Raw genomic sequence first — 27,320 nt, 5'->3', positions numbered from 1 at the left:
GCTGTGACATCACAGGCAAGGCTCCTACTATAGTGCCCGATACATAAGAGATATCTCCTCAGAGTGTCCCCGACCACATTTCCTAGGAAGAGATGTTTGTACTTTAAATAAAAGAGCAACGTCCAGAAATAAGAGAAAGATATTCCTTAGAACAAAATAAATATAACAGCTAACAGTTGTTGAAGGTTTACCACAGGCTGGACATTGTGCTTTACATATAATCTCACAAAACCCATTATCAAAGTTCTGAGAAGTTAAGACACTTACCCCAGGGCAAACAGCTAGAAGATGGGGGAATCGAGGTCCAAACCCTGTCCTGTCTCTCGTCTAAAAAAAGCCTGCGCTCTTATCCTCTAGGTAAGTTGGTTTCTGAAAGTCATTTTACTGTGCCAGCCCTTGTCTCCAGGTCAAAAACCTGAGGATGGCGGGGAGGTATAGGGCAGACCTCCTTAGGTCCATGGGGCCAGACTGCCCTCTAGTGTTAGAGGAATCTTAGGGCCAGATGGAATAAAGAGAGTTGCTTTTCTTTTGAGGTGGGAGTGAACCCTCCTCCCTTCCATCCTGGAGTGCGGCTGTCTAGTTTAGTGCCTTCCTATTGGCCAAAGGGTTCTCCTAGGAATGGGGGTCAAAAAGGTGGTAAAGATTGGGAGTTAAGGAGAACTATCTTGGGACAGAGCAGCAATTCTCCAGGTTAAGCTTCAAACCACTGGGTAGAGGAAATGTCTCTTATTCTCAGCATATGGCACATTAATAGGTGCTCAGTGAGCACTGAACCAAGTTTTAAATCTCATTCTCACTAAAGACGGAGTTCAGCCAGTAAAAGCAGTTATAAAGTTATTGATTTTTGCCAGAAGCATCAGCAGAAAAGAGACTGTAACATGTAACCCACCATCCATTCCAATAGACTCCAAGAGCATGTTCACGTTCAAGACTACGTGAGAATGATGACACTCCTTGGTTATTTAGAAATAAGTTGAGGTCAGCAAAGATGTGTGATCATTTTAGGCTGCCACCCTCACACTGAGTCCCTAATGGCCCAAGGGTCTCAGAGAAGGCACCCCCCCGCCCCGCCGCCGCATCCATAACTCTGCCAAAGTGGTCTGTTTCACCAGGTGGTCAGCGAGCACCTGTAGGCATTGCTCCTAGCTGGGCCACTGGGGAATATAAAGACGGACATACCAGGAGGGGCCATATTGCAAATTGTGGCTAATGCTGATGGAGCTCCTTCCCTGAGTTGGGTGTTCAACTCCATTACCTGAATCTCTCCCGACAGGTAGGTGTTAGTCGTCTACTTTTTCCAAATATGGACATCGAGGCCCATTTTGGTAAAAGTCTGTTAAGTTCACACAATTTATAGACGGCGATGCAGGCCAGTATGACTCTCAGCTGCAAGCTCTTTCCAATACAACACTGGCTAATTCTTTGAAATAACTGTTACTGTGACAGTTGCCTTTTTCTAAAATTCAAGAACCTCCAAGAGAATTAGCCCCATGGAGCTATCAGCTTACAAACAGATGGCTTTTTTTTTACACTTCGGTGGACTAGCTTTCTCCAGCCTAATTTCCTGCAGATCCTCAGTCTGTCCCCTCTGCCTAGGGCAACTCTAACTTCCCACCTCCTCTCCGGAGGTGCCCAGGAGGTTCACCTTTTCTCCATCTCATACAGAGCAATTCGGCTTTCCCACAGCCTACCTCCAAACCCGACTTACAAAACCCATCAATGAGCTCAAGAGAACAAGGGGGTTTCTAGAAAAAGCTAGTCTTTAGAGGGGGTTTAGGGTAATTGTGGCAAACAGTGCTAGCAGCTTACCCAATGTTTATCCCTTTTCCTTCCTTGTGAAAAGGATCCAGATTTTTGTTCAGGGAGGAGCGTGCCCAGCTGTGAAGCTGTATTTCTCAACCTCCCTTATAGCTGGAGTTGTCCACGTGGCTGCACGAAACGGCTCCTCTATAGAAGCCATGTTGTGCAGGTGAATGGATCCCCCTCCCATCTCTGCGAATCAGAATAATTTTCTTCCCCTACCCAATTTCTCTTCTCCCTTACCAATAGACTCCTTCTTAGAGCTACAATATGCCCAGATAAAAAAAGTCACATGCCCCAGATCCCTTGCAGAAGCGAGGAGGGGCGTCACAAGCCAGTTCTGGACGAGCAGTTGGATAGGTCTTCCCGAAAGTCGCGTGGATGAGGCAGCTGGCACATACTTCTTTGCCTGTGGTTCTGGAACATGGTCCTGATGGTAGGGAGATCACTATCACAGGGATGAGGGCCTTACCCTAGAATGGGAGAGCAGAAACCAAAAGGAGCCCAACTGCCTGATGACATCATGGAGCCTTGGTCTCAGCCCTGGGAAGCCTACCTCCAGACCTCTTCTTACTGGACACAAAAATGAACTTCTATCATGTTCAAGCTCTAGCTGTTTGCATTTCCTGGGACAATGCAACTCAATTTCTACTTTACTACAGTGATTGATTCAGGCCAGTTTAATAAGAGTGGAGCGTAGGACTTCTGTCTGATGGTAGTTTTATCTGACGCCCTCCCATCATCCAACCCACAACGTGGACAGCTTTGCTGCCGGTGGACCTCTAGAACCGTCGTGCTCAAAGTGTGGTTTTTGGATTGGCGGCAGCAGCTGGAAATTTATTAGAAATGCAAATTCTCAGCCCCTATCCCCGACCTACTGAATCAGCAATCTATTCTAATAACACTGCTGGTGATTCTGAGATTCTCAAGTTTGGAAACCACTGATTTATAGAGATCTGCAGAGAAAGGGAGCCAAGCCCTGATCAAATCATGTCTGAACCATGCATCTGGATTTCCTCAGTTATGTAACCCGATAAATACCCTTTCTTTTGTTAAACTACTTTGAGCTGAGGGTTCTGTTACTTGAACCTGAAAACACTCCCACAGTTGCGGCCTCAGGGTCACTATCCTTACAGGGCACAAAATGCTACCCAGAAGTACTCTGTTTCGCGTACATTTGAGAGGCAGAAGTGAGGAGTAATCACGTCAACAACTGCTCCGAGTCAAAAAAGAGACTTGATTAGATGTAAAGCCTTAGCCAGATGAGATTGCCAGAGGATTCATCTAAATATGCCAAACCTCTGCATTCGCTTGGAGGTTGAGAAATGAATTTCTAGTTCAGAAGTGCGCACACACCGCACGTATTCTGTGCTGTTCTGCAGAGCTCATGTTAGTTAAGTATCTGGAGACCCAAAGTCTTGCTTTGTTCCCACCCCCTGCGTAGAGCAGGGCTGCTCCCCTCAGCCAAACCAGGACCACCTCTTCTTTCAGGCAGAGCATGATGCTCACCTGGGTCCACCTTCTCTTTCCCAGACCCCAAATAAGGTCTCTACTGCTCACTCCCTTTTCAGTAGCAGCTGCCCACACACTCTACGTGCTGAAATGTTTGATCTCAGGCTCAGTGCTCTGCAGAGGGCAAAGCTGGGCTTCTGGTGACCAGATGAAGCTGCGATGGGAAAATCTGGCTTCTGAAAACTGCCTCATGAATAACAGGAGAAAACTGTTTTCTTGTGGAGTACGGAACCAAGCACACAGCTGGGCACCTTAAAAATCACAGCAAATGACCATCCCGCCCCTACTGAGTCCTTGCCATGTGCCCATGCTGTGCCAAGCATTTACGTTACCACTTAGGACAAAGGAGATATTAATGTTCCCAGGAGGAAACTGAGGCTCCCAGAACCTAAGTAACTTGCCCAAAGTCACTTGTTTAGTAAGCGGCAGAGCAGACCATTGAACACAGGTATGTCATCCAGAGTCTTCTATGATGGAGGGGATAGAACTCAAAACTCAACCAAATTCAAACTAGCTTAAGCAAAAAAGGAAAACAATGGAGTCCAGCCTACCAGTCCAGTTCAGGCACTGATGGAGCCAGGCGGGCAAAGTCTCTATATATCCCCTGGCTCCCTTTCCTCTGTGTTGGACACTTCTATGTGTAAAGAGGAGGACAGTTTGTTTCTCCTAATAACCGCAGTAAAAATTTAGTTCTACTAGCATGCCATTTGGCCAAGTTTAAATCATTGTATGCCCAGCCTTGAAGCAGTCACTGTAAGCAGGGAAACAGAACACTCTGACTTATCAGAGCCGAGTCATGTGATTACCACTAAAAATAGTGTGGTAGGGGGGTGATCAGCATAACCTCCCCTGAATCACAGAGATTGGGATTACTTGCAAAACACAGGAGAGATGGTTCCACAACATAAGGGATATAGAGCAAATAACACCTATTATAATCCAGTCCTTGGCTGCCCACCTTTCTTTCCATACACTTTTCTTTTTTTAAGAATTTATTTATTTGAGAGAGAGAGAGAGCAAGAGAGCGCAGCGCACATGCAGAGGGAGAGGCAGAGGGAGACGGAGAAGCAGGCTCCCCACTGAGCAGGAAGCCGGGATGTGGGGCTCGATGTGGGGCTCGACACCCCAGGACCTGAGCTCAAGGCAGACCCTTAACTGACTGACCCACCCAGGGGCCCCCATACGAATACTTTTCTAAACGGCCCCATGACGTATGTATATACTGTATCACTGACATACTTTTGGCTTTAACAGAAAACCTAAACTCAAGTAAACTTGGCTTGAAGAATGTTTGTGGTCTTACATATCGCAGAGGGCTTTTCCCCCCCTTGGTGGGGGAGGTGGGAACTTCTGGATTGGCTGGTTCAACAGTCTGTTGTCCAGAGTTTGTAGCTAGGAAAAGGGCAGGAACACAGGAGGGATTTCAGAATAAAAAGCCCCCTTCCTATGGGACAAACCGGTAAGTACTGAAGAGTGCCTGAGTGGGGATACTTACGAGGCAATAGCTGCCTTCTGACCCTCCTTTGGGGGATCTCTTCACTTGTGCTGGAAAAATAAAGAATGCCAATGGCCCTACAGTCCTCTGTAGAAAAGGACTAAGCCTGAGGTTGCTACAGGGGAATGGCCTTGTGGGATGAGTGAGCTTTAGCTGTGTTTTCCAGCCCAAACCCCATTCCCATCCCCTGCCCCAAGAAGGGTGGCTCCCGTGGGATTCTACCACTATCAGCTGTCTGGGATGTAACACCTTCCTGTTTACCCACACGAACTTCTGCCCTGCACTGGTGTGTTCACTGCTCTACAGACTTGTTTCATCCCCACCTCTGGACTTCTGCTTGGGCCAGTCCCCTGCCCAAATGCTCAGCCCACTCCTTACTCCTGTGACTCATCATGCTCAGGGCCCGGATCCTGGCCTGCCTCCTCAGCTGAGTCTTCCCAAGGGCCCCGGCCTTCTGGGGTCACTTTCTGTTTTCAACTCCAGGGGTATTTGTCGTCTGCTTGGGAGCTGATTGTGGTATTTGCCATACAGCTTCCGGCAGGACTTTGTTTATTGCCTTTTCAGGCAAGCTATGCCAGAATTCCCCATTCTGAGGGCAGGGCAGGCAGGGTGGCTTGCCGGACCATGTAAGGCTCTGGATGAGAGGGAGAGTTGGAAGCCGGCCTGAGAACATGTTCCACACGACACCGTGATACTTGTGCTCATAAAACATCCTCAGAGGATAAGCAGCAGCATGTCAGTGAGCGCTTCTCTCTTTGGAAGGGCCCCCACGAGACAAGAAAGCTTTCAACTGCAGACTGTTGGGCACCAGGGACCCTAAAACAGGCGGTGGATGGAAGGAAGGAGGGTCTTCCGAAGTGAACTAAGGATGTCAGGACTGGGGCCACGGCCGTCCGAGTGGTGGCATGCTCACGCTGTCCATACCCACCGACCTCATTCCGTCACCATACTCAGTCCTTACGTTCCTGGGGCCCAATCTCCTGTTTTCCTCTCCTCTCTCTCAGTCTGGGTCCGTCCTGTGGGATCTGTCTGTGCTGCCTCCATGGAAACACAAGGCAGACAGATGCTCTCCCCAACCAGCTTTCCGAGAAGAGCCAGTGTGTCAAAGCGGGTGTGCGGGTCACAGGGAGGGCCGGGGGAAGAAGAGGGCCAGGGAAAGTGAGGGTGCGGACTTGAACCACGCACACAGGCTTTTCATAAGAACTTTATTTCTCAAAAAGAGGGAAGAATCCAAAGTATTAAAATAACCTTTTAATTTGTGTTTTGGAGGAAAAGGGTAGGATGACAAAATAATTTATATAAAAATTTCAAGCATAATTGCTGTAGATACTTCATCCTGGGACTCGCAGCTCCAGGTTCCAACTGCATCCCGAGTCATGCCGAATCTTCTGGGTCCGGAGAGGCACAAGCATCTGAAATGCTGCTTTATCTTTACTCCACAATAAATACAAAAGGTCAATCTTCCCAATGGAAATGATTCAGTCCATTTTTGTGACTGTTTCTGATGAGAATGCTAAAAAGAAGAGCTGCCCCCCTTCTAAATTCCAAACCTTTCCTTTTTGAAGATGAGTGTGAGCATAAAGAGATGAAATGTGGAAAGACAGATTAGGTGTGATGGGCCCTAGTGCCAACCAAACGTCAGGGGAGACGTTACCTCACTGAGGCGATAAAAAGGTAAAAGCGTCCATGATTTTCCTGTTGCCTTTTTTGTGGGGAAGCTGCACCTTTCTGTTTCTATCATGAAGGGAACTGCACTGTGTGAAGCGAAGTCCCTAACTGCAGCAATTAAGCAAAGTCCCCATTCATAGCGATTCTTTTCTAACTATAAAAGAGAAGGGTGAATTGGAATATGCACATGTGCCAAGACTGGCATAGCCAAATGGAGCCCAGAGGCATCTCGGTGCACTTTCCAACAGGCAGACCCTTCCGGGAGTGGGAGATGAGACCTGGCTCATCTCCGGAGATTCTGAAGACAAGCTTAACTGTGAAGACCTCTTGAATCTTTCCCTGCTCTTCTTGGAATGCTTTCAGTTGGTATTTCTCTGAGGCACAGGGAGGTTCTCATGAAGGTATTTTAAACTTCCATGCTCTGAGAAATCCGAGACCACATGGTCCTGCCCCCGCAGCAGCCACTTAGTAGTGAGCAGTCCCTCAAGTCCTACCGGTCCCCGTGCGTGGATCCTCGATGTGCTGATGCCCACTTCGGCTCCTGAGAAAAAGCATGGATGAGGACGCGGCCTTTCCCAGCCCTGCTTCCTGTCCACCCACCAGACCCACAGCTCTTCCTTCTCCCCACGTGGCACCCTCTCATCCCGCCCACTCCTGCTCCATCCTCCCCAGATCAGCTTGGCTTCCACGGTCCCCGTCAATGTGTCCTCCGGGCGCTGTGAATCATGACAAGTGCCCTTCTTCTAATGAAACACAGTGTGTGGGCTCTCCTCTGCACTCTTATCCCAAATGCATTTTGACAATACTAGGAGTGCTGGCTGATATCTTAGTGTCTACGCTGTGTATCATAATTTGACATTCAGGCATTTTTTGAGGTATACAACAATGTCCAGTATTGAGGTTTCATCTCCTCAAATATTCTCTAAGTCCCAGAATGGAAGGGCTGGGACATGTTCTCAGTATCCCCCAGAATTCTTAGCACAAAGGCACTCACTAGACAGTTACTGAATACATGAAAAGGGGACAGTTCATTTTCCCTCCCTCTTGCTCTAAGCTTAGACTTGGGGCATTAGCGGTTTTCCTGGGTCTGTCTGGATGTTCTGCATGGTATATAGTGGAGGCAGGGTTCCCTTGTCTGTCACAACTTTACTGAGCATGTACTATGTAAGAGGCACCACGCTGGGCCCTGGGGAGGCAGTGGTGAATAACCTATGCAAGATCGTGTTTTCTTGGACCTCATATTTCTGTGGGCAAGGCAGTCAAAGAACAATTTGGCAAATAATTTCATGTGGTGATGGGAGTGCAGGGAAGGGTCCTGGGACAGACGTGTGGGTCGGGGGGCCACCACATTGGTAGAGTGGTTAGGGAGAGCCTCCCTGAGAAAGGGCCTTTCCTCTGAACCCTGAACAATGACAAGGATCCAGCCAGTGGAAGGGCAGGTGGAGAGGCGCTGCAGGCAGAGACCAGCAGGGCAGAGGCCCAAGTGGGGGCTGGGCAGTAGTGGTTGGCAAGGAGAGTGTGACCACCAGATTCTAATTCTGGTTTAATAGCACAGGGACCACATGACTTTGGGCACATGGCCAAACCATCTCCCGTGCTTCAGTTCATTTGGAAAATGAGGAAAAGAACAGAACCCATCATGTAGAACTAAGTGAGACAATGCATGTGATACACTTAGCACAGTGCTGGGAATATGTAAATGCTCAATAAACACCGTCACTGTTATTAATGCACTTCATAGGAATTTAACTCAACCAGAGTTTGAGCATTTGCTCTGAGCACGTGATGGAAAGACAATGGAGTGGTCTTTTGCTCTTCCCCCATCCTGGACTTTTGCTTGAAAGCTAGGTACCTCAGCCCTTGAAAGTATGCTGCTATTTCTTCTTCAACAACACGAAAGACAAAAATCAGTGCAAGGGATGTGACAATTAAATCACAACCCCAACATAACAGAAACAGGTAACCAACAGTAAAGAGTCTCATGATTAAGAATAACTGAGTAACATTCTGTTTAACAACCTTTAGTAATTCAGTGAGAACTATTCTCTAGGCAGATCTATTAAAAAGTTCAGAGTTTTAAAATGTCTTAAGTGGTTGAAATAATTCTCGGATGTGTCATAAATACCTATTGGTGCTCTTTATAATGGTACCTCTGAAAACGAGGCACTGTCTGAAAAATCTCCATACTGGGGAATAGAGATTTTCTTTCTTTCTTTCTTTCTTTTTTAAGATTTTACTTTTAAGTAAGCTCTACACCCAACATGGGGCTCGAACTCACAACCCTGAGATCAAGAGTTGTATGCTCCACCTGAGTTAGCCAGGTGCCCCTGGAGATTGTATTTCTAATGATAGAAGAGGAGAAGGGAGGTCTTTTTTTTTTTTTTTTTTTAAGGGTACTTTTCTGAAGCTTTTTATTTCAAAGGTGTGCTTTAGAAATAAACCTTGCACCTCTGGGCTTACCTGTTTGTTTTTGATACTGCCTATTTAAGCCCAGCATACGTATTAAAACCTTCTTTTGTCCTGTCCTCTTGGGGAATCCCTCCTCTCAGGCAACCTTTCTCTTTGAAGAAGTGAGTCTGCAGCAGCTCCCGAGGGACCTCGGCACACACGCCTGTCACAACCTGCGCAGTAGGCATGCTGTGCTCTGCCCGTACCATAGTGGGAGCAACCCAGGCTCTGGCCCTGTGTAAGTGTGGGTCTGAGAGACAGCTGGGGGGCTTTGGGCAAATTACTCCACTTCTCTGAATCTCAAAGATCTATGGAAAAAAAAAAAAAAAACAAGCACCTACCTTCTTAATACACAAAATGCTTAGAGCACAGGACTTCTCCTGGCCCAAGGTTGCTCTGAGGATTCTCTCTCATCAACCACCCTCCCACAACTCTTCCATCTTAATCAAGCACGTGACTTCATGTGGTTCCTCCACCCTCACCATGCTCCTTGGACCACACAGTGATTCACAAAGGGACCTCTTTTTCTCCTGACCAGAATCTTTCTTACCCAGTCCGAAGCGGTAGCCATCAGAGAAGCGGGTGCTGGCGTTCCAGAACACACAGGCACTATCTACGTGCTGGAGAAAGAACTCAGCTGTTTTCTCTGCACATAAAGAGAAGACACTGAGTTAGGGCGACCCAGGGAAAATATTCCTCCTTCCAGTCACACACTGGTGACTGACCAGGGCTGGGCCCAGGCCCCTGAAGAGCTTCCCTACACATTAAACATGCAGACTTGTGAAAAATCTGAAGAGGAAGAAGGCTAACCAGCTTCATCAGTCCCTGTTATGGAAAGAGTAGTTGCCTGGGAAAGACTGGGTTGGAATCCAAATCTCCCCCTGTAGACACACCCTTGATGCTGCAATGGCCTGACTATATTAGATCTTTATAAGGCTCAGGAACCAGAAAGCCTAAGTCTGAATTCCAATTCCATACCCACTAGCTGGGTGACTCTGGGCAGGTTTATGAACCTCTCTGTGCCTGAGCAAAATGGGGACTGACAATATTACCTAGCTCACAGGGTTGTGTGGAGGATAAAAGGACTTGATATCCATAGAGCACTCACCCCAGAGCCTAGTATATGCAAGTGCTCAGTAAACGTTAGCTATTATTACTGGTGGTGGTGTGATTCCCCAATAAACCAACTGCAGATCCCTGGAGGGGCCATGCTGGCTGCCTGTCCCGCTGGGCTCCAGTGCCTGACAGCTCAGTGGTTTCTCAGTACATATCTGTGCGGTGAATAAATGTGTGTGGAGAGCTGCTTCTGCCCTCAACCTTCTGAGCCTGGGTTTCCTCAGCTGTAAATGGGTTTATTCCAATAGCCTGGAGGGACTGTTGTCTGGACCGAATGGTAATCCCTGTGACACAGAGTGAGTCATCTCCAGAGTGTAGCTAACCATCTCTTCCCTGCCTCCTCCCCCAGGACCGCAGTGACAATGCAACGAGGCAGCAGATGGGAGAGCACTCAGTGAACCCACAAATACAACGATGCCAGGCATTGTCATTCGCCCATCCGGACTGTGCCTTCCTGCAGCCAGAGGGGCTGAGAGGAGGAGGGCCCCACGGAGACCAGGGCGGAAAAGGGCGGGTGCCGTAGGCCTAAGGCACGTGCGCACTGACCATTTTCCGTGACGATGACATCTGTGTGTGAGCTGCCGTACTTGTGGATGTGGTCGATGGCCTCCTGGACGCTGTCCACCACTTCAATGCACAATTCCAGGTCCCCATACTCCGTTCGGAGGGACTTCACTTCAGAGGGGCTGAAGGTCAGGTAGGAGGCGAACTTGGGGCCTGCGTGAATTTTCACCTGGAACAGAGGAAGTTGAGCGGTGACAATACAACCCCGGCAGCAGGAAGCCAGCTCGCACTTCTTCCTCTAGGACCGAACAGCCAATGAGCCTGAAGGTGAGGAGCCTGTGGCCGCTGTGGCACGGACAATTAAACCAGCCCTGCCTTCCTTTCAGAAGCAGCCCACCACCCTGCAGGATGCTCTGCTTTTGAAAACGCCGACGGGCCACTTGCCAGCCAGGGGCCCTCAGTAAAACTGGAGTAGGGATTTAAGCAGGAAGCCTCTGAATGTTAAGAATGTGCAAGGCATTTAACAGGCTATTGACATAAGCCCTTGACTGCTGGCATCTTGCTGAAATGAACACTTGACTACAAAAATCCCGTCCCCTGCAGAGGGGACTCAGACATGGACTCACATGGAAAGGGGGAGATGGCTCATATACATTTCTACTCCCTTCCCTCCAGAGAAGTCCTAGGTGTGCTTCAGAGGAAAAGAGTATCTAGCTGGTAGCCACCTCAAACGGTGGTTACCTGTCAGGACTTCCAACTCTGGTCGGTCAGGCCCCACGTCAAGGCTCAGCTCAGCCACAGACTCTGGGGCTGATCGTGCTCCTGGCTGGAGGAATTTAAGTTATAACAAGCAGTGTTTGTCCTGTTCCTGTTGTTCCTGAGGCCCTTTACCTGGGACCCTGCTTCCTCCAGGCCTGGGGTCCAACCATGCGCCTCTGGGACAGGAAACCCATCCCTGAGCCCTGCTCTGGGCAAGTCACCCTGCTGATTTACTTCCTGCAACACAAAGGTGTTACATGAAGTACACATACTGACAGATTTTGATTTAAAGAATTTCAAGGCAATCTTGATAATAACTAAGGATATCATGGGTTTGTCTGAATCAGGACTGGGAGGTTTATTCCTGGCTGCTAAAGGAAAATTTTCCTCCTGTCTAGTCCAGTCCAGTGTGGTGTTTGGCATACATAGGTGGCCCATCAAATAGGCTGATAGTGTCAAGGAAGGACCTAAACATGAGTGATCATGTGAGCTAACTCCATTTTAATTTGTGGGGTGCATTTTCATTTTCAAAACAATCCTTTCAGGTTCTCATTGGAACCGTGCCCACCCATCTATAAGCTGACTGGAACCTTCCTTTCCAGCTAAAGGATGAAAGCAAAAACACACACACAGGGTCAAAGCAACCAAGGCCAGCAGTCACTCTCTAAATGCTGTGCTTGTTTATGTAATTATGAAAGGGTGCCATGACATCAGATATTAAAATTTACAATGTGTTCTGCCAGATTTTGCCTGGAGAGCCTCTATTCTTTTGCAATTAGTAATTTAAGATGAAACATACATTTGTCTGAAACTTACCGGCACTAGTTTTTACAACCTCAATGAAACGGTAATAAAATAATCCAGAGAGAACATTATACAAATTGTTGACTCATTGTATGAAGTACATTAATACTGGTAATTGAAGACACTGGTGGAGGGGTGGACATATATAAATCTCTGTTTGAAAACATTTCTGCACAATCTTTTCAAATCAAATCCAAACAGGAATGTGTGTTCAGAAACAAACTTTAAACTATGATGCCTGAATAAGAGGTTCCCAGAAACAGGACTGCCACGTCTTATCTTTGACCTCTCTTAGCACTTACCACATTCCACTTGGTAATACAGCTATCTGAGTACGGGTTTCTTCCATCTACTAAACGGTGACAAAGCAGGGATGTGTCTTACTCTCCGTGTATTTAGCACAGAACTCTGTACACAGTAAATGCTCAAAAATACTGCTTCTTAAATTGCCTTAAATGGTATGGCAGTTGCTCCTGGTCTAATCCCACAGGCTTCTAAATCTCAAAATGGAAGACAGGAAGTGACGTAGGAGTCCTGGCACTTGTCATACCTGTTCCACTCTCAGCATGTCAATGATCTGGTCAAATAATGGAGTTCTCAGCAGATCTCGGTGGATTAACAGAGTCTCCAAAGCATTACAGGCAGCTGGATATTCACATTTAGAGTCTCGGACTGAAAGAAGGAAGACAAAGAACTGTTTCTAGTAACATGCTCCCGAGCCACACAGGATGTGATAAATATCTTGCCTGCACACAGCAGGGGCCCCATCTGGCTCACCCAGTCTGGTGACTTTATCGACGCTGGCCTCTGAATCCACATACATGTGGCAGATCCCTTCACTGTGCCCCATCACTGGGATTCCCTTAGCAGCTTTCTGGATATCTCTGACCAGTTGGGAAGAGCCACGTGGAATGATCAGATCTATCATTTTGTCTAGGCGACAGAGATCTTCCACTTCTTCTCTGGTATTCACCTGAAGAGGTACAGAATAAAAACAAAAATGACATCTGACCTCACAAAATACAAAGCAGCAGCACCCACAAGTGCTGCTGACCACGACCACTTCTACCCTGGGATGAAATACTTGTGTCAGAACACTAGGGTGATGGCCTTTTTCCTTCCTCTTGATTTTTAATTTCACCCATATGGTCACGTTACTTACAACAGAAATACAAATACATACATACGAGAATTTTCATAGCAACTTTATTCTGTGTAGCCCCGAACCAGAAACAACCCAAAAGGTGGCCAACAGAAGAAAGAATGAACTGTAGCATATACATGTAAATGGAGTATCACATGGTGATAAAAAAGAGAAAACGATGGCTGGAGGTAAGTAACATCATGGATGACCTTCACAGACATAAAGATGAACAAAAAAATACAACACAAAAGAGTGGGGGTGCCTGGGTGGCTCAGTCGGTTAAGCGTCTACCTTCAGCTCAGGTCATGATCTCAGGGATCGAGGCCCCTGCTCAGCAGGGAACCTGCTTCTCCCTCTTCCTCTGCCCCTCCCCCCTACTGTCTCTCTCTCTCTCTCTCTCAAATAAATAGATAAAAAAAACCCAACAACACAAAAGAGTGTATTTTGTATGATTCCATCTATAATGAAGTTCAAGAATAAGCAGAACAGATTGAATGTGAAAGAAGTAAAGAAGTGGCTATGGGGAAGCATACTGATTGGGAAGGGCACAGGAACCTTCTGGGGTGCTGCAAATGTTCTACAGCTGGATATGGCTGGCGGTTATGTATGTGTGTATGTGGATCCACGGAAAAAGTCATACAGTTGTTCACAAAAGATCTGCATACTTTACTGTATGGATGTGATACAGCAGTAGGAAGAGGGCTGGAAGGAGACCTATCTAATTAAGCTAGGATGTGGCAGAGCTGGGATTTGAATCCCTAAAATCTGTGCCCTTTCCACCCCCTACGTTGCCATAAGAAAAAAACCAATTCTTGTCAGTGAGCATGTATTGCAGTGGGTTTATACACACTGTCCCAGCAGCCAGCAGAATCCTGGAATGTTGGAGTAAGTGGGCCTCAATGCAGAAAGAGAAGCCTCTGGAGTTAGCCAAGGTTCAAATCTATACTCTACCACAGACTGTGGGACTTTAGGTGAGTGACTTTTAGCACTGAGCCTGTTTTTTCCCTAATACTAATGGTATGTTCCCGCTATGGTTGTTGTGAGGACTGAAGGAGGCAACAGATGGAAGCTGCCTTGCCTACAGCAGGTGCTCAGTAACCTCTGGCTATTATGGAGTCATTAGACTCCACTTGCTGGTTGATGAGAGTGAGACGATTGAGCACAATAACAATAGTGATAATAGCATGACCTCATACTCACATGCTGCATAATGGCTTCATGTGTTTCATCTGACTTGCCCTAAATCACTCTGCCAGTGAGCAGAGCCCTGACCTCATACTCTAGGTGGGTACGCCCCAAAAATGAAGGGCTAACAGGCATTCTTGTAAATCACAGTGCCAGGACACAGCTGTATGTGAGTGGCCTTCCCAAGCCACTGAAGGCCCATCTGGGCCATGGAAGCCTCTGGCATCATCCAATGTCAGCAGGTGCACAGGACCTGCCGCTCTTCCAGTCAAGCTTGCCTGTACAAATGGCTTGGCCTTAGGTGACCTAAACTTTGCTTCAAACACCCGAACACCTGAACTGGCGTTCTGGGCCTCATGTGGCTCATTCCCAAGGACCTACCAGCTGTATGGCCTCTTTGACTCCATGGATTGAGAGGGCCTCTTGGGCCAAAAGGTGAAGAATCCGATTGCTGTGTGTGGCCTCCTTCCCTCCTTTGAGTAATAAGCCATTACCACTTGCAATAGCCAAGGCTGCCACCTGCAGATCAAAGAGGGGAGCAGTTAGCCAAAGGGAAAAACCAATCACTGGAACAGTTAGCACTCACCGAGCACGCCTCCTGTGCCTAGCACTGTGCTCATCACTTATAAGGCCTAATCCATTTAATCCTCCAACATTCCAATGAATTAAATACTTGTTTTATCCCCTGCTTTGCAGATAAGGACACTGAAGCCCAGAGAAGTTGGTGACTCCCCAAAGACACATAGCTTATACCTGGCAGGGCTAGAAGCCTTGACTCCAGAGCCAAAGCACCCGATTTCAGCAACTAAACTGTACGGCATGCTCAGCACCATTAGCAAAGTAACCTAAGTGGCCAGCGTCACATGGCCCTCTCCCCACTCTGGCTATGGTGGAGGACAGGCAGCTCGGTTGCCTCTGGCTGAGGCTGGGTGGCATCTCCAACTGTAAAATGTACACCTACTCTGGCCCTGTAATTGTTCTGAGAGTTCTAAATGCCTGGTGCTGAGAACCTGGAGAAGACCAGAGCTCCTGCCAGCCCCCGGACAAGCTGTGGCAGAGACTGCCGGGAAAGGAGCACAGGCAGGGAGCATAGGGTGAGCATGGGAGTCTGACACGCCCTAAAACCAGCTTGTTCATCAAGGACCTCATACCACCGAGATACTCCAGTGAAAAGCAGGCCACTCAGGAGGAGGGTTAGCTATCCTCTTAGAGCAAAGAGCTAATGACTTGATCATCCAAGACCTGAAGCTTAACTTTCTGAATGTTTTTGGGATGAATGAGAATCTTTCCATTTTTATAATGTAATAAAAGAAACTTTACTAAAAACCTTGCCTGAACATGTTAATCTCGATTAGTTCTTAATCCTTTTTTGTTCTTGTTGCTCATGGACCCCTTATAAAATTAATGTAAACCTTCTCTATTTAAATGCACTAGCACACCAGGCTGCATACAACTTTTAGAATACATGGATTCTGTGATGCCATCCAGAGATAAGATCCCAGGGGAGGAACCTCAGCTGTAGTTAGCTAAAGAAGTAATCTTTCTCCATGTGAAGCATCAGCTAGTATGGATGAAAAGGAGCAGAGAAATGTCATGGACCCATTCCTACTAGCAGATTAGGGTTCTACAGTTTTCAGTGGAGTATCTCTGCAAACAGGAGGTGGGCAATGGGGGCAATGTGCCAGCACCAGGCAGGGCCTGAGGACAGACCCCGACAGGATGGAAGTCCTTGATGAACAAGCTGGTTTTAGGTCACGTCAGGGAGTATTCACCAGAAAGCATGTCAGACTCCCATGCTCACCCTGTGCCCTACAGTAAAGAGGTGCTGGTTTTTTGTCTGTTGTTTTTAAGTAGAACTTCGGAGACTTTGAGGCTAGTGCAAAGAAAGAGCTGGTATTATCCTGCTGGTCAGTATGGTGGGAAAATGGTCCCAGATTTCCGGAAGAGTGGGTAACCAATGGGGCAACCCTCTAATGCCACCTTATAAATCAAGGCATGGCTGCTTAGAAAAATCTTTTAACACATGGTTTCTCAATATTAGACAGTGGTATGTCAAATTCCTCAAAGAGGGTTGCATTCTGGTTTCCATGAACTACTGAAAGTTCTTTTTCCTGATTTACCTACAGGAGACCATCTGTGACACTAACAATAAAGGGTCTTTTTCACATGGGCAAAACCGGCTACTAGATGAATTACCTTACAGGAAGCTAGAAGTGGTCAGGGAACAAAGTGCCCCAGTGAGCTAAGACATGGAAAAGTGCTCCTGCATTGTGCTATGGAAGTTTCATCTGGGCTCCAGTCCCAGCTCCACTCTTTACAAGTGATAGGAATAGTAACTTCTATAAGCTTCAGTTTCTTCCACTGTAAAATGTACATATGAATACCTACTTTGGAATCACTGGAAGAATCAATAACATAAATGACTTTAAGAACAACATGCAAAGTCTCAAAAATTATCTTTGGGGGAGGAAAAAAGGTAAGTCTTTCTCACCAAAAAAAGAGAAAAAAGGAAACTCTCTTTGGGAGACTTCTGCTGAATCCTGAAAACACATTCTTCTCCTATGCCAATGGCAGGCACATACCTGGGGCAGACAGTCAGGACGGGACTCAAAGATGACCAGCAGGACTCCAATCGGCACAGCCACTTGTTCTAGTTCCAAGTTTTTGGCAATTCGGGTTCGGCGCAAAACACGCCCCACACTATCCTGTGAGGAGGTTGCAATCTGTCGCAGACCGATGGCCAGGCTGTTCAATTTGGATGTGGAGAGGCTCAGGCGTTTCAGCAGAGGGGCTGCAAGTCTCCCTGAAGAGGTGCGAAGAACACAAGATAAAGGAGCAGCTCTGGGCAGGCTGCAGCGGCTTTACTAAACACACGGCACCATGTTAGGAACAGACACGAACTTAGGGGGTCTCAAGAAGACAACGACATGCCACTTATACAGCTTCTCTAGGGCGCTTCTGGTAGGGTAGCTCATCATGTAAAGGCACGTACACCAATACCCACTGTGCCAGCAATTTCAGTTCCCGAAATCTGTCATGTGCACAAGCAAACTTGCATGTAATGAGGATACTTGTCACAGCATTTTTACAACAGAATCAAATTCAACTTAAAAATGTAGACAATGAGCTACAATGCAGTTATTACAAATAATATATCTATACGTACTGATATGGAAAGCTGTCCAGGATATAGTTTGTGAAAAAGGCAAAACTACAAATAAACATGCATGGTAAGATCCTGTTTATCAAATTTTGCATATATGCATGTGCACACGGAGATATCTGCTAATGATCTCTATCTTTCTGCATTATTTTAATTTTTTGTAATGACTGACTTATTTTTATAATCAGAAGCAATAAAGATGTTTTCTTTTGAAATAAAAACTTAAATAGAATTATGATAATTTCACATATGGCATATTCTTTAAATTTAAATACAACCATTTGCATGGTGTGAAGCTCTCTACACACACACACACACACACACACACACACACACACATTCCTAATACACATGTATACACACCAGGAAAATCACCTGGAAACACATACCACAAATCATTACTATGGTTAATGTTGGGATGAGATGATAAAAAATTTCCCTTTTTTTCCTTCCCTTTCTTTTTTATAGTCACATCCACCAAGGTAAAATAATAAAAAGTTTTCTACTTAGGAGGGAAGGAACCAATATTATATTAAGAAAAAAAGTTATATCATTTTACCAATTACATCAATCCATTTTCTTCACTTTTCCCTATGTGTTAACAAGTTTTAAACACAGTGTATTAAATGTTACATTCCAATTTTCCACCTCACAATGCATCTATGTTTTCCATGTTGCCAAAATTGTTGTAATTACTGCTAAATACTCCACTGAGCTAACATAGCTTAATGCACTTAACCAAACCTATGTTATTAAACACTGAGGTTTGCAGTCTTCTGGGTGATAAATAACCCTACTCCAAGAATCTTTGCATACAGAGCAGTTTTCTCTTCTTGAAATAGCTTCTTAGGATACATTTCCTGACATGGACTTACTGAGTCAAAGGGGACCACCATGCTCATGTATACCCAGGACTTTGTTCTTAAGCCACCTTGTGTCCTTATGAATTTCCAGAGAGATATAACTGGGATCAAAAGTCAGAAGTCTGCCAACAACTAGCTGTGTGACCTCGAGCAAAAGCTTTAACCTTAGTGAATCTTAATTCTTTTACTTTTAAACAACTGGATAAGATTATCATCAAAGATTTCTTCCATTTCTGAGAATCTATTTTATGACTTTCCAATACGGCAAAAATTCAAAAGACCAGATGTAAACTCTAAAGGAAGTTCCAAAGCAACAGCTACAAAATGTTTTAAAGAAATCAAAGTAATGTTGATGAACCTTGCAAGGTTTCTTTGAAGGGAACACCACTAATCTGGATGTTTAAGGCACATTTATTCAAGAGAAAAGGAAATTCAAAACCCCATAAAATCATCCCCCAATTTTTAGGGTGGAGATACAGAGAATTAGGAAGGAGAGAAAGACTTAGGGCTGACTTGACTCTCTACACATTTAGCTATCTGCAATGTGAGTTCGGCCATATCACTCACTCTACCATCTGCACCTTAGGGCATTTGTGGATGGCATCTGTTGCTAACTCTGGGCAGCCTATGCACTGATTAATTAACTACGAGATACGCTATCTCTCATCACAGGCCCCACAAATTACTTCCACAACAATTTTATATGCACAGTCCATATGGGTTTGAATCCTGGATCTGTCACTGGCCATATGGTTTTAGGCATATGACAACTTGTTTGTGCTTCAGTTTCCTCCTCTATAAAATAGGGATAATAAATAGTAACTAACTCAAAGGTCCCATGCTATAAAGATAAGATGATATCCTTTCTGTAAAGCCTTTAGCACAATGCCTGGCAACATGGAAAGGCCTCAGTAAGTGTTAGCTGCTACTAGTGGAATGTCTAAAGTGAGGCAGTCCTCAGTCTTTCTTTTTTGTCCTGAAACTGCCATAGTATCCATGGCTCAGGACCTTGGGTACAGAAAAAGCCCTTTGGAGGGTATCTGGGGAAGAAGCTGGAGATGGTATGTATAAATTGAAAAAGCCCAATGAATGCTAGCAAGCAACTCAATAAAAATGATGTATGATGTATAATTTCTTCTATAACAATCTTGTCTTTCGGCAGACTATGATATAAGAATTATTAGTAAAACAAAGAACAAAAACAAAATGAAATCCTCCGTAACACTGACTCCGAATCACTTGGTCTTTACCCTCTGCCTCCTCCAAGTCTTTTTTGTTGGCTAACAGGATCTCATCACGTTGGTCCGTCAACAGATCAGCCAGATGATGGATAATCTCTGCTCTCTAGGAAGAAAGGTAAAACATTAAACAAACAAGCAAACACATTAATCCAAGAAGAACGCACAGCATATTTTTAAACCTACTCCTCTAAATGAGCCAGGCCTTGCTCCTAAATTCAAGGTCACCATTGAGTGAAATCTTCTTATTACCTCCTATCATTCATTCTCCACCTCGACTCTCATTTTTTCCTTCCTCTCTCACTACTAATCTTCCCGATGAATGACAGACACAATCTGTTCCCAAGAAGGGGGCCAGCATTTTGAATCAGCATGATATATCCATCTCCGCATACTCAATACCACTGGCTGTATAGTTTATTTCCCAGGTAAGTTTTCTTTTACACAATTGTTTATTTAATGAATTCCACCAAAGAGAGAAAACCCAGTCCTGGATGCTTGAAGAGACCCCAATCCTTACCCACCTAGATTAAGAAGTGTGGCAAATGAGTGTGATTACTGAAGGAGCAGAGGGAAGTGGTTTAAGAGACAAGCTAAGCTCTTTCTTTGCTTCCCTTTCTCTACTTGTGGTTATTTTAAATTCTCTTCTTTCTCAGGCCAAAGTGCTCCCTTGAAGAAACCTAAATACACCACTCTCAAATCCATCCTTAACAACACAAGCCCTGAGAAGCCAATCCCCAGCTTCCACCTGACTGCCTTACATTTCCAAACTCATCGTGTCTGCCAATTCACTGTGGGCAGGACCCTGACTAGAGAGCAGGCTCCTGAGCTTGCATCTAATAGGTAAGTTAGGTAATTCAGATGGGTTAGGACAGGCAGTTTTTCTCCATTTCCATGCCCAGGATGTGGCAGGATTAGGGAGCCTCCTTGGTCTCATCATTTCCATGATGTTTTTGATCAAAACATCATAGTGATGAAAAGCAACCTTAGGCCTCAGGCTACAAAAGACAAAAGGGAAAATAAAATTTGGAGAAAGAAAAAAGGCAGAACAAATCTGAATCACACTTGTAACTAGAATAACTCTGTGGGGCCATGAGGAACAAAAGGGGAGACAGGTTTGACTGTGCACTAAACCTCACAGCACAACTCACTCTGAAAACCAACAAAACTATTAGCTAGGGTTATTACCTGCTCAGGTTCCAAAGTGGCCAACATCCTTCCTCCTGATCGAGCCATTTCTCCCTGCTGCTCAACGGTAGGACCTATAAGAATATTTGCAAACATCACATCATGGACAGCTACTCCAGGATGTACACAGAACAAATGCTCAGTGTTTTGGTGTGCTTGTTTCCCAGAGGTCACTCGGACCCATAAAATGGCAAAAGAATATACTAGATTAACTCAGGCATAAATATAAGAAACTTGTCTATATTTCTAAAGCGGACAACATAATTTACGTCTTGTAGAGTTCTTTCAATTCCACTTTGGCTTATATTCTCTAATATGTTTGCATTTTGGAATGTAGATTATATGGCAATTCTATTTTTGTGAACAATCGAGAGTACATATCATACCTTACGCATCTTTGCATCTCTAGGCATCCAGCATGGGCCTAGCAAATGTTTCTTAAGAAAACGGACGCTTATATTCTTTAAATTAGTGGTTTTAGAGAAAACAGGAAGCCTAGTTGGGCAGGTTAGCTAAATTTTACAGAAGCAAAGCAAAATCCAATTTTGCAAAGAGTGTTTGAAACAATACCAGAATTCAGGATATCAACACATTGATCTTGTGATCTCTATTCCTAGAGACGAGCTCAGTCTTCAGTCTCATCTAGGCCATGGTGTGGCTACCTATCATCCAGACCATGGGACTCTATGAAGAACTACTTACCTGCAGGCTTTACTTCGGAAAAGAAGGTGCCAACTTTCTTTCCCTCCACGATGTCTGTGATGACATGCCCAGACACCTTTGGGTGGGTTCCGTTGGCAATAACCACAGAAGTGCCACCTTGCAAAGCCCAGAGGGCCGCTTTCACCTAATAGGAGAGGTTAGATTCAGACCTTTACAGGGTCTAGTCATCCACACTTTAAAGTTGCAAAAACAGAGAATACAATGATATTGAACAATCAAATGTTTCCAACAGCTCAGAAGCTCTGAAAACACACTCAGCCTGTGCCCTCTTTCCAGCCCGTGCCCTCTTTCCAGCCTGTGCCCTCTCTTTCCAGCCCAACTTCAGCGTGTGCTGCCTAACAATGAGCCAATCTGCCCTTTGTGCTCGGTGTTCTAAGACTCTCTAGTACTGGGACTCATAACTTCTACATTTGACTTACTGTGCCTCAACTTAGTGTCCAGTCTGGTGTTTGGTCTGACCAAAGTCTTTTAGCCTTTGCTTCCGTATTTCTTTTGTATGTCTCTGCCATTGCCACGTATGATATGCTGTATCTTAAGGGTATCACTTCTTAGAATAACGGGAGGGAAGAATTTCTCAAAGATTTCATAAGAAATATTTGAGCTGGGGCACCTGGCTGCCTCAGTCAGTGGAGTGTGCGACTCTTGATCTCAGGGTTGTGAGTTTGAGCCCCATGTTAGGTGTAGAGATTACTTAAAAAAACAAAAACAAAAAAACTTAAAAAAAAAGCTTTTGAGCTGATAACATTAGAGGATTTATGAATTATTAAAAATATATAGACCCTGCCCTTCACAAGTTTACAGCATGAATGCACTATGTAATCTTAGTAAAGAGAATACATACAGACACGGCTAAACATAGGTAAACAATATGCATTAAACCCCTATTTAGACGTGCACATTTAAGTATGTGTGTGCTTAGTATCGTAACCATTAGTCCCCAAACACTCACGAAGTAAAAAGGGTAAAATACTGTTTGGTTTTATAACTGTTACAGGCAGTAAAAGCATCAAACCCTTACCTTGGCTTCCATGCCACCCATTCCTACCCTTGACTTGGTTCCAAATGTCACAGACTGCTGATCTCCAGGATAAAATATATCAATGAGCTTTGCATCATCTGACCCTGGAGGACTGTCAAAAAGACCTAAAAAGCAGACAAGAGTCAGTAATATTGCTGTAATGGAAGTGAGTGTCCCCTAATACAGACCCCCTGGGCACCTGCCAACCACTCTGTATGTGACTGATGACATGAATTCTGTGTTCTACCAGCTCTAACCAGAAACGGGAAGAAGGGATCTGTACAGTCTACCCATGCTGAAAATAAGCAACAGGAGGACTCTCCTTACACACTTTTATAACCTGGCTTAATGAATGAATGCTTGCCAGCATTATGGCATGACCATATCCTTGGCACAAAACTTACCAGCCCTGCCCATTGTCTACTGGGAAGCTGTCCTCACCTCTGCCACTGCTATTTATGATGCTGAATTAAGGAAGTAACTGAAAAGGATGAGTGGCCACTGCAGAAGAGACACAGCAGCTGTATACTATAATGTGATTACCTCCAAGTGGGATGAAATGGGAGACAGGTTTTCCATTAACTTTCACAGCACCCTCTGAAACAGCCACTGACTACGCTCTCCATATTATGGGTAAGCCAATGTGAAGGTTAGGCTGAGTCAGAAGAGCACACGACTCTCAGTATTCAGTCTGGATTTATCACCACAAAGCATATGTCCCTTTTAAACTGAATAGAATAACATAAAATATGAGTTACATGAAATGTTATATGCATACAATCCATGATTAAATATCTTCACAATTTCACTTGTAAAAAGAGCAAGTTGGAGGCTTGGAAAGAAAAGTCATGGGTCTGTGAAAATGGAATCACCTTAAGGCCTTAGTGGGACACAGAGAGGAACTGCCCGGGGTTGGGGACTGGCTCAAGGACATCTAGGCAGTGATGTTTTTAAGTTACTGCTTTTCCTGTATGAAAATACAGCCTTCTCTGCTTCATTATTCCAAATCTCTAACACAACCCTGCTATAAACGTCCTCTCTAGGAGAAAGGAATCAAAGGAGTGAGGAAAATGGTGTCTGGTATAGAATGAAGCAGTGCTAACCATGGGCAGCAATTACAGGGAGAGAAAAACCACCTCTCACAACCTCTGTCCACCATAGCTCAGCACTCCACAGCTCCTGGATTCAGGGCTGGAGTCTTCTCAGAAGGCACTATGCTATGAGATCACAAATTTGGATTGTGAGGCTGTTTTGGTTTCATACAAAAACAGCATGGGCAAGGTTGTACAATTCTAAGCTAGACCTCCAGAGACACTGAGGAGCGCCTAGCATTCTGATATTCTGCCTACTCCTCCCTCTTTTTCCCTTATAGCAGCTTTTCAAACCCATCAAGAGCATATTTAAAACTCTAAAATTGTGCTAAAAATCAACATTCAGTGGATAACTAATCAGGGTTTAGACCAAGCCTGTTTTACGTACATGAATGTTCATAGCAGGGTTAGTTATGATAGCTCAAATGTCTACCAAATGATGAATGGGCAACTAAAATGTGGTATATCTACAGAGTGGAATATTATTTGGCAATAACAAGAAAAGTACTGATATATGCTATCACACTGATGACCAATTTTGGTGTTTGAGGCTGCATTACAAATGTTTACTAGGGTCTAATTCAAACTGGGCTTTATATATTGATCTTTCAAACTCATGTCCTTTACCTTGCCAGGCAGCACAGAAGAGAGGGAAGAGCATGGATTTTTAAACTGAACAGTTTTAGTTTTAAAATCAGCTTCTGCTAAGTACTATGTGACTTTGGATATACCATTTAACTGGTATGAACTTAATTTTTAATTTCTTCATCTGAAGAGCAGAGCTAACCTATCTACTTTGCAAGACTGCTATAAGGATTCAAAGAATTGACATTTATAAAGCACCTAGCATAGTATTTGTGCATAGTAGAAATTTACTAAAAATCTGATTTACTGAAAAGCCTTCTTCTCCAGAGTGGCTCACTCTTATCCCAATCTAGCTATTTCTGTCCTGAGATTTCAAATTTACAGTGGGTCAACACGGTACCGAGACTTCCCACAGGTAAGGAAACTGATACATACGTCTGATATATCAGACTTCCCACGGGGGCAGAAGACAGCTCAATCAATCTATATCTGCCCCTGTCTCCACTAGGTAGCTCCCTGCTTTTTTAAAAAAAATTTTTATTGTTATGTTAATCACCATACATGACATCATTAGTTCTTGATGTAGTGTTCCATGATTGTTTGTGCATAACACCCAGTGCTCCACGCAGAATGTGCCCTCTTTAATACCCATCACCAGGCTAATCCATCCCCCCACCCCCTCCCCTCTAGAACCCTCAGTTTGTTTTTCAGAGTCCATCATCTCTCATGGTTCGTCTCCCCCTCTGATTTACTCCCCTTCATTCTTCCCCTCCTGCTATCTTTTTTTTTTTTTAACATATATTGCATTATTTGTTTCAGAAGTACAGATCCGTGATTCATCAGTCTTGTACAATTCACAGTGCTCACCATAGCACATACCCTCCCCAATGTCTATCACCCAGCCACCCCATCCCTCCCACCCCCCACCACTCCAGCAACTCTCAGTTTGTTTCCTGGGTAGCTCCCCGCTCTTAATCTTACACCACTGGAGTGTAAATGGAAAACAAGTCCTGCCAAAGGAGCCTGCCTTGGGTATGGGCTGGGAACAAAATAGGTTTTTCTGATCTCCTGGGAATGTAATGGGGGACTTTTGGGATCCTGTTAGGTTTGGCCTATTTTAGACACAGCTACCATATTCCTTATGGGTCAAAATGTGAAATGGGAACAGCTTAAGAGAGTGAGAAAAGTGAACCAAGAGGGACCCCCCTGAGTAAGGCAAAAGCAGGGAAGAGTACGTTAACATTTAGGACCATGGTGGCCACATAGCCTGGACTTCTGCAGTGTGGCTCCCATTTAATATCATCGGTCTCACGATTTACATTAAAAACTGAAAGTGATCAAAACCACAATGAAATAGCACTTCACTCAGATGGCTATCAGCGAAAAGGGAGATAATAAGAGGTAAGTGTCGGCAAGGATGTGGAGAAACTAGAACCCTCATACAGAGCTTACAGGGATGTACAATGATGCAGCTGCTTTGGAAACCAGTCTGGCACTCTTCAAAAGGCTAAACATACACAGAATTACCAAATGATCTAGCAATTCTACACCTAAGTAAAACATGTTCGCACAAAAATCTGGACATGAATGTTAGAGCAGCATTAAGTCTATCCCCTGATGAACGGGTAAACACAATGTGGTACGTGTGCACAATGGAGTAGTCGTTGGCAATAAAAGGAAAAGGAGTACTGACAGATGCCGTAACGTCCATCAATGAGCCTTGAAAACATGATGCTAAATGAAAGAAACCAGTCACAAAGGATCACATATTGTGTGATTCCACTCTGAAAGAACGTCCAGAACAGGCAACTCCAGAGACCAAAAGTAGATGAGAGGTTGTCTGGGGCTGGAGAGTGGAAGTGAGGAGTGATCGCTAATGGGTATGGGGTTTCCTACTGGCGTGATAAAAATGTTCTAAAATTGTTGTCAGGGTTGAGTAACTGTATGAATATACTAAAAATCAATGAACTGAATTATAAATCTTAAATAGGTGAGCTGTATGGTACTTGAACTATATCTGTATGAGGCTGTTCTAAAAAAAACAAACCTGAAATTTTAGCATTCAAACTGCATCTCCCAGATTCCCTCACCTTCTTTTGAGCCATAAAATCCCTTTGTTAGACCATATGGATCAGAAAATAATGGTCCATAGTAAAAAAAAAAAAAGTCAAAAAGACTCAAACGAAGAGGGGAATTCATGTGCTCACCCATTTAGTATTTAAAGCAAAGGTTAGATAAAAGGAAAGGGCATTACTTTGTACCTTCTACATCTGAAAGAACAATCAGGAGGTCAGTTTTCATTTCCACGGCCAGACGTGCAGCCAGACTATCATTATCTTTAACACTAATAACCTGGAATGCAGGTAAAAAGTCAAAAGTGAGCGAACTATGCAGTTCAGGGCGTTCACAGCATTCTGCTAGGTTCTGGCAGGCAAAATTAATAACCGAGTGCACGGATGACAACTTTTATAGGCCCCTTCTGTCTGCAGAACACTGTGCCTACTAGCCACCCCATTTCCAAACACGCACCCTTCACTCCACTGCCACACCCAAGCCATGCTCACAGCACCACCTGAAATCACTGTAGCACCTCACCCTGTTCAGTGAGAACCCCCTGACTTCAGAAGAGCTTATGCAGCCACTGCTCCATGAGGCCAGCTTCTGTCCCAATTTCTCCATCTTGTTTATGCCAAACTTCCGGTGTTAGTACATGCAGCATAGCATTAGTCTCCAGCATGCTCAACCCTTAGGAATACTTTACCCACATTTACCCCCTGGAGATCACTATTGGGCTCAGCTGGGGGCACGACAGCATCATTTGTGTTGACAATGGGGACGATGTTCATTCGGAGGAGCTCATGAAGTGTCCCATTAAGGTTCCGGCGCTTCTGCTCATCGTGAAAATCCAAGTTGGTCACCAAAATCTGTAAGTTATTAAATGGATTGAAAATGCAGAAGGGAGGGAAATTATGAACATCACAGCAACAACATACACAAGATGCTAAGAAGAGAGGAG

General features: G+C 44.8%; 1 protein-coding gene across 4 annotated transcripts in view; it reads right to left on the bottom strand.

The window, feature by feature from the left end:
- Positions 1-5,995: 5,995 nt before the first annotated feature.
- The window catches only part of ALDH18A1 (aldehyde dehydrogenase 18 family member A1), a 39,214-nt gene continuing 17,889 nt past the window's right edge, over positions 5,996-27,320 (bottom strand). The window contains exons 6-18 of one of the 4 annotated variants that reach the window (XM_028098832.2): positions 27,070-27,228; positions 26,566-26,656; positions 22,629-22,753; positions 21,590-21,734; positions 20,888-20,961; positions 19,691-19,805; positions 17,018-17,238; positions 14,817-14,954; positions 12,884-13,079; positions 12,657-12,778; positions 10,586-10,772; positions 9,474-9,569; positions 5,996-7,016 (exon numbers count right to left, since the gene is read on the bottom strand). In XM_028098832.2, the coding sequence (XP_027954633.2) occupies positions 6,835-7,016; positions 9,474-9,569; positions 10,586-10,772; positions 12,657-12,778; positions 12,884-13,079; positions 14,817-14,954; positions 17,018-17,238; positions 19,691-19,805; positions 20,888-20,961; positions 21,590-21,734; positions 22,629-22,753; positions 26,566-26,656; positions 27,070-27,228 (1,851 nt within the window). In that variant the 3' untranslated portion in view covers positions 5,996-6,834. The remainder of the gene's footprint in view (positions 7,017-9,473; positions 9,570-10,585; positions 10,773-12,656; positions 12,779-12,883; positions 13,080-14,816; positions 14,955-17,017; positions 17,239-19,690; positions 19,806-20,887; positions 20,962-21,589; positions 21,735-22,628; positions 22,754-26,565; positions 26,657-27,069; positions 27,229-27,320) is intronic. The other 3 variants (XM_028098834.2, XM_028098833.2, XM_028098835.2) reach the window with 3 other exon arrangements.

Source organism: Eumetopias jubatus, unplaced genomic scaffold (genome assembly GCF_037043125.1).
Source record: "Eumetopias jubatus isolate StellerSeaLion01/CBP00866 unplaced genomic scaffold, mEumJub1_p1.0 scaffold_17, whole genome shotgun sequence".
In the NCBI taxonomy this organism is placed as follows: Eukaryota; Metazoa; Chordata; class Mammalia; order Carnivora; family Otariidae; genus Eumetopias; species Eumetopias jubatus.
This window is presented reverse-complemented; position numbering and strand designations above follow the sequence as displayed.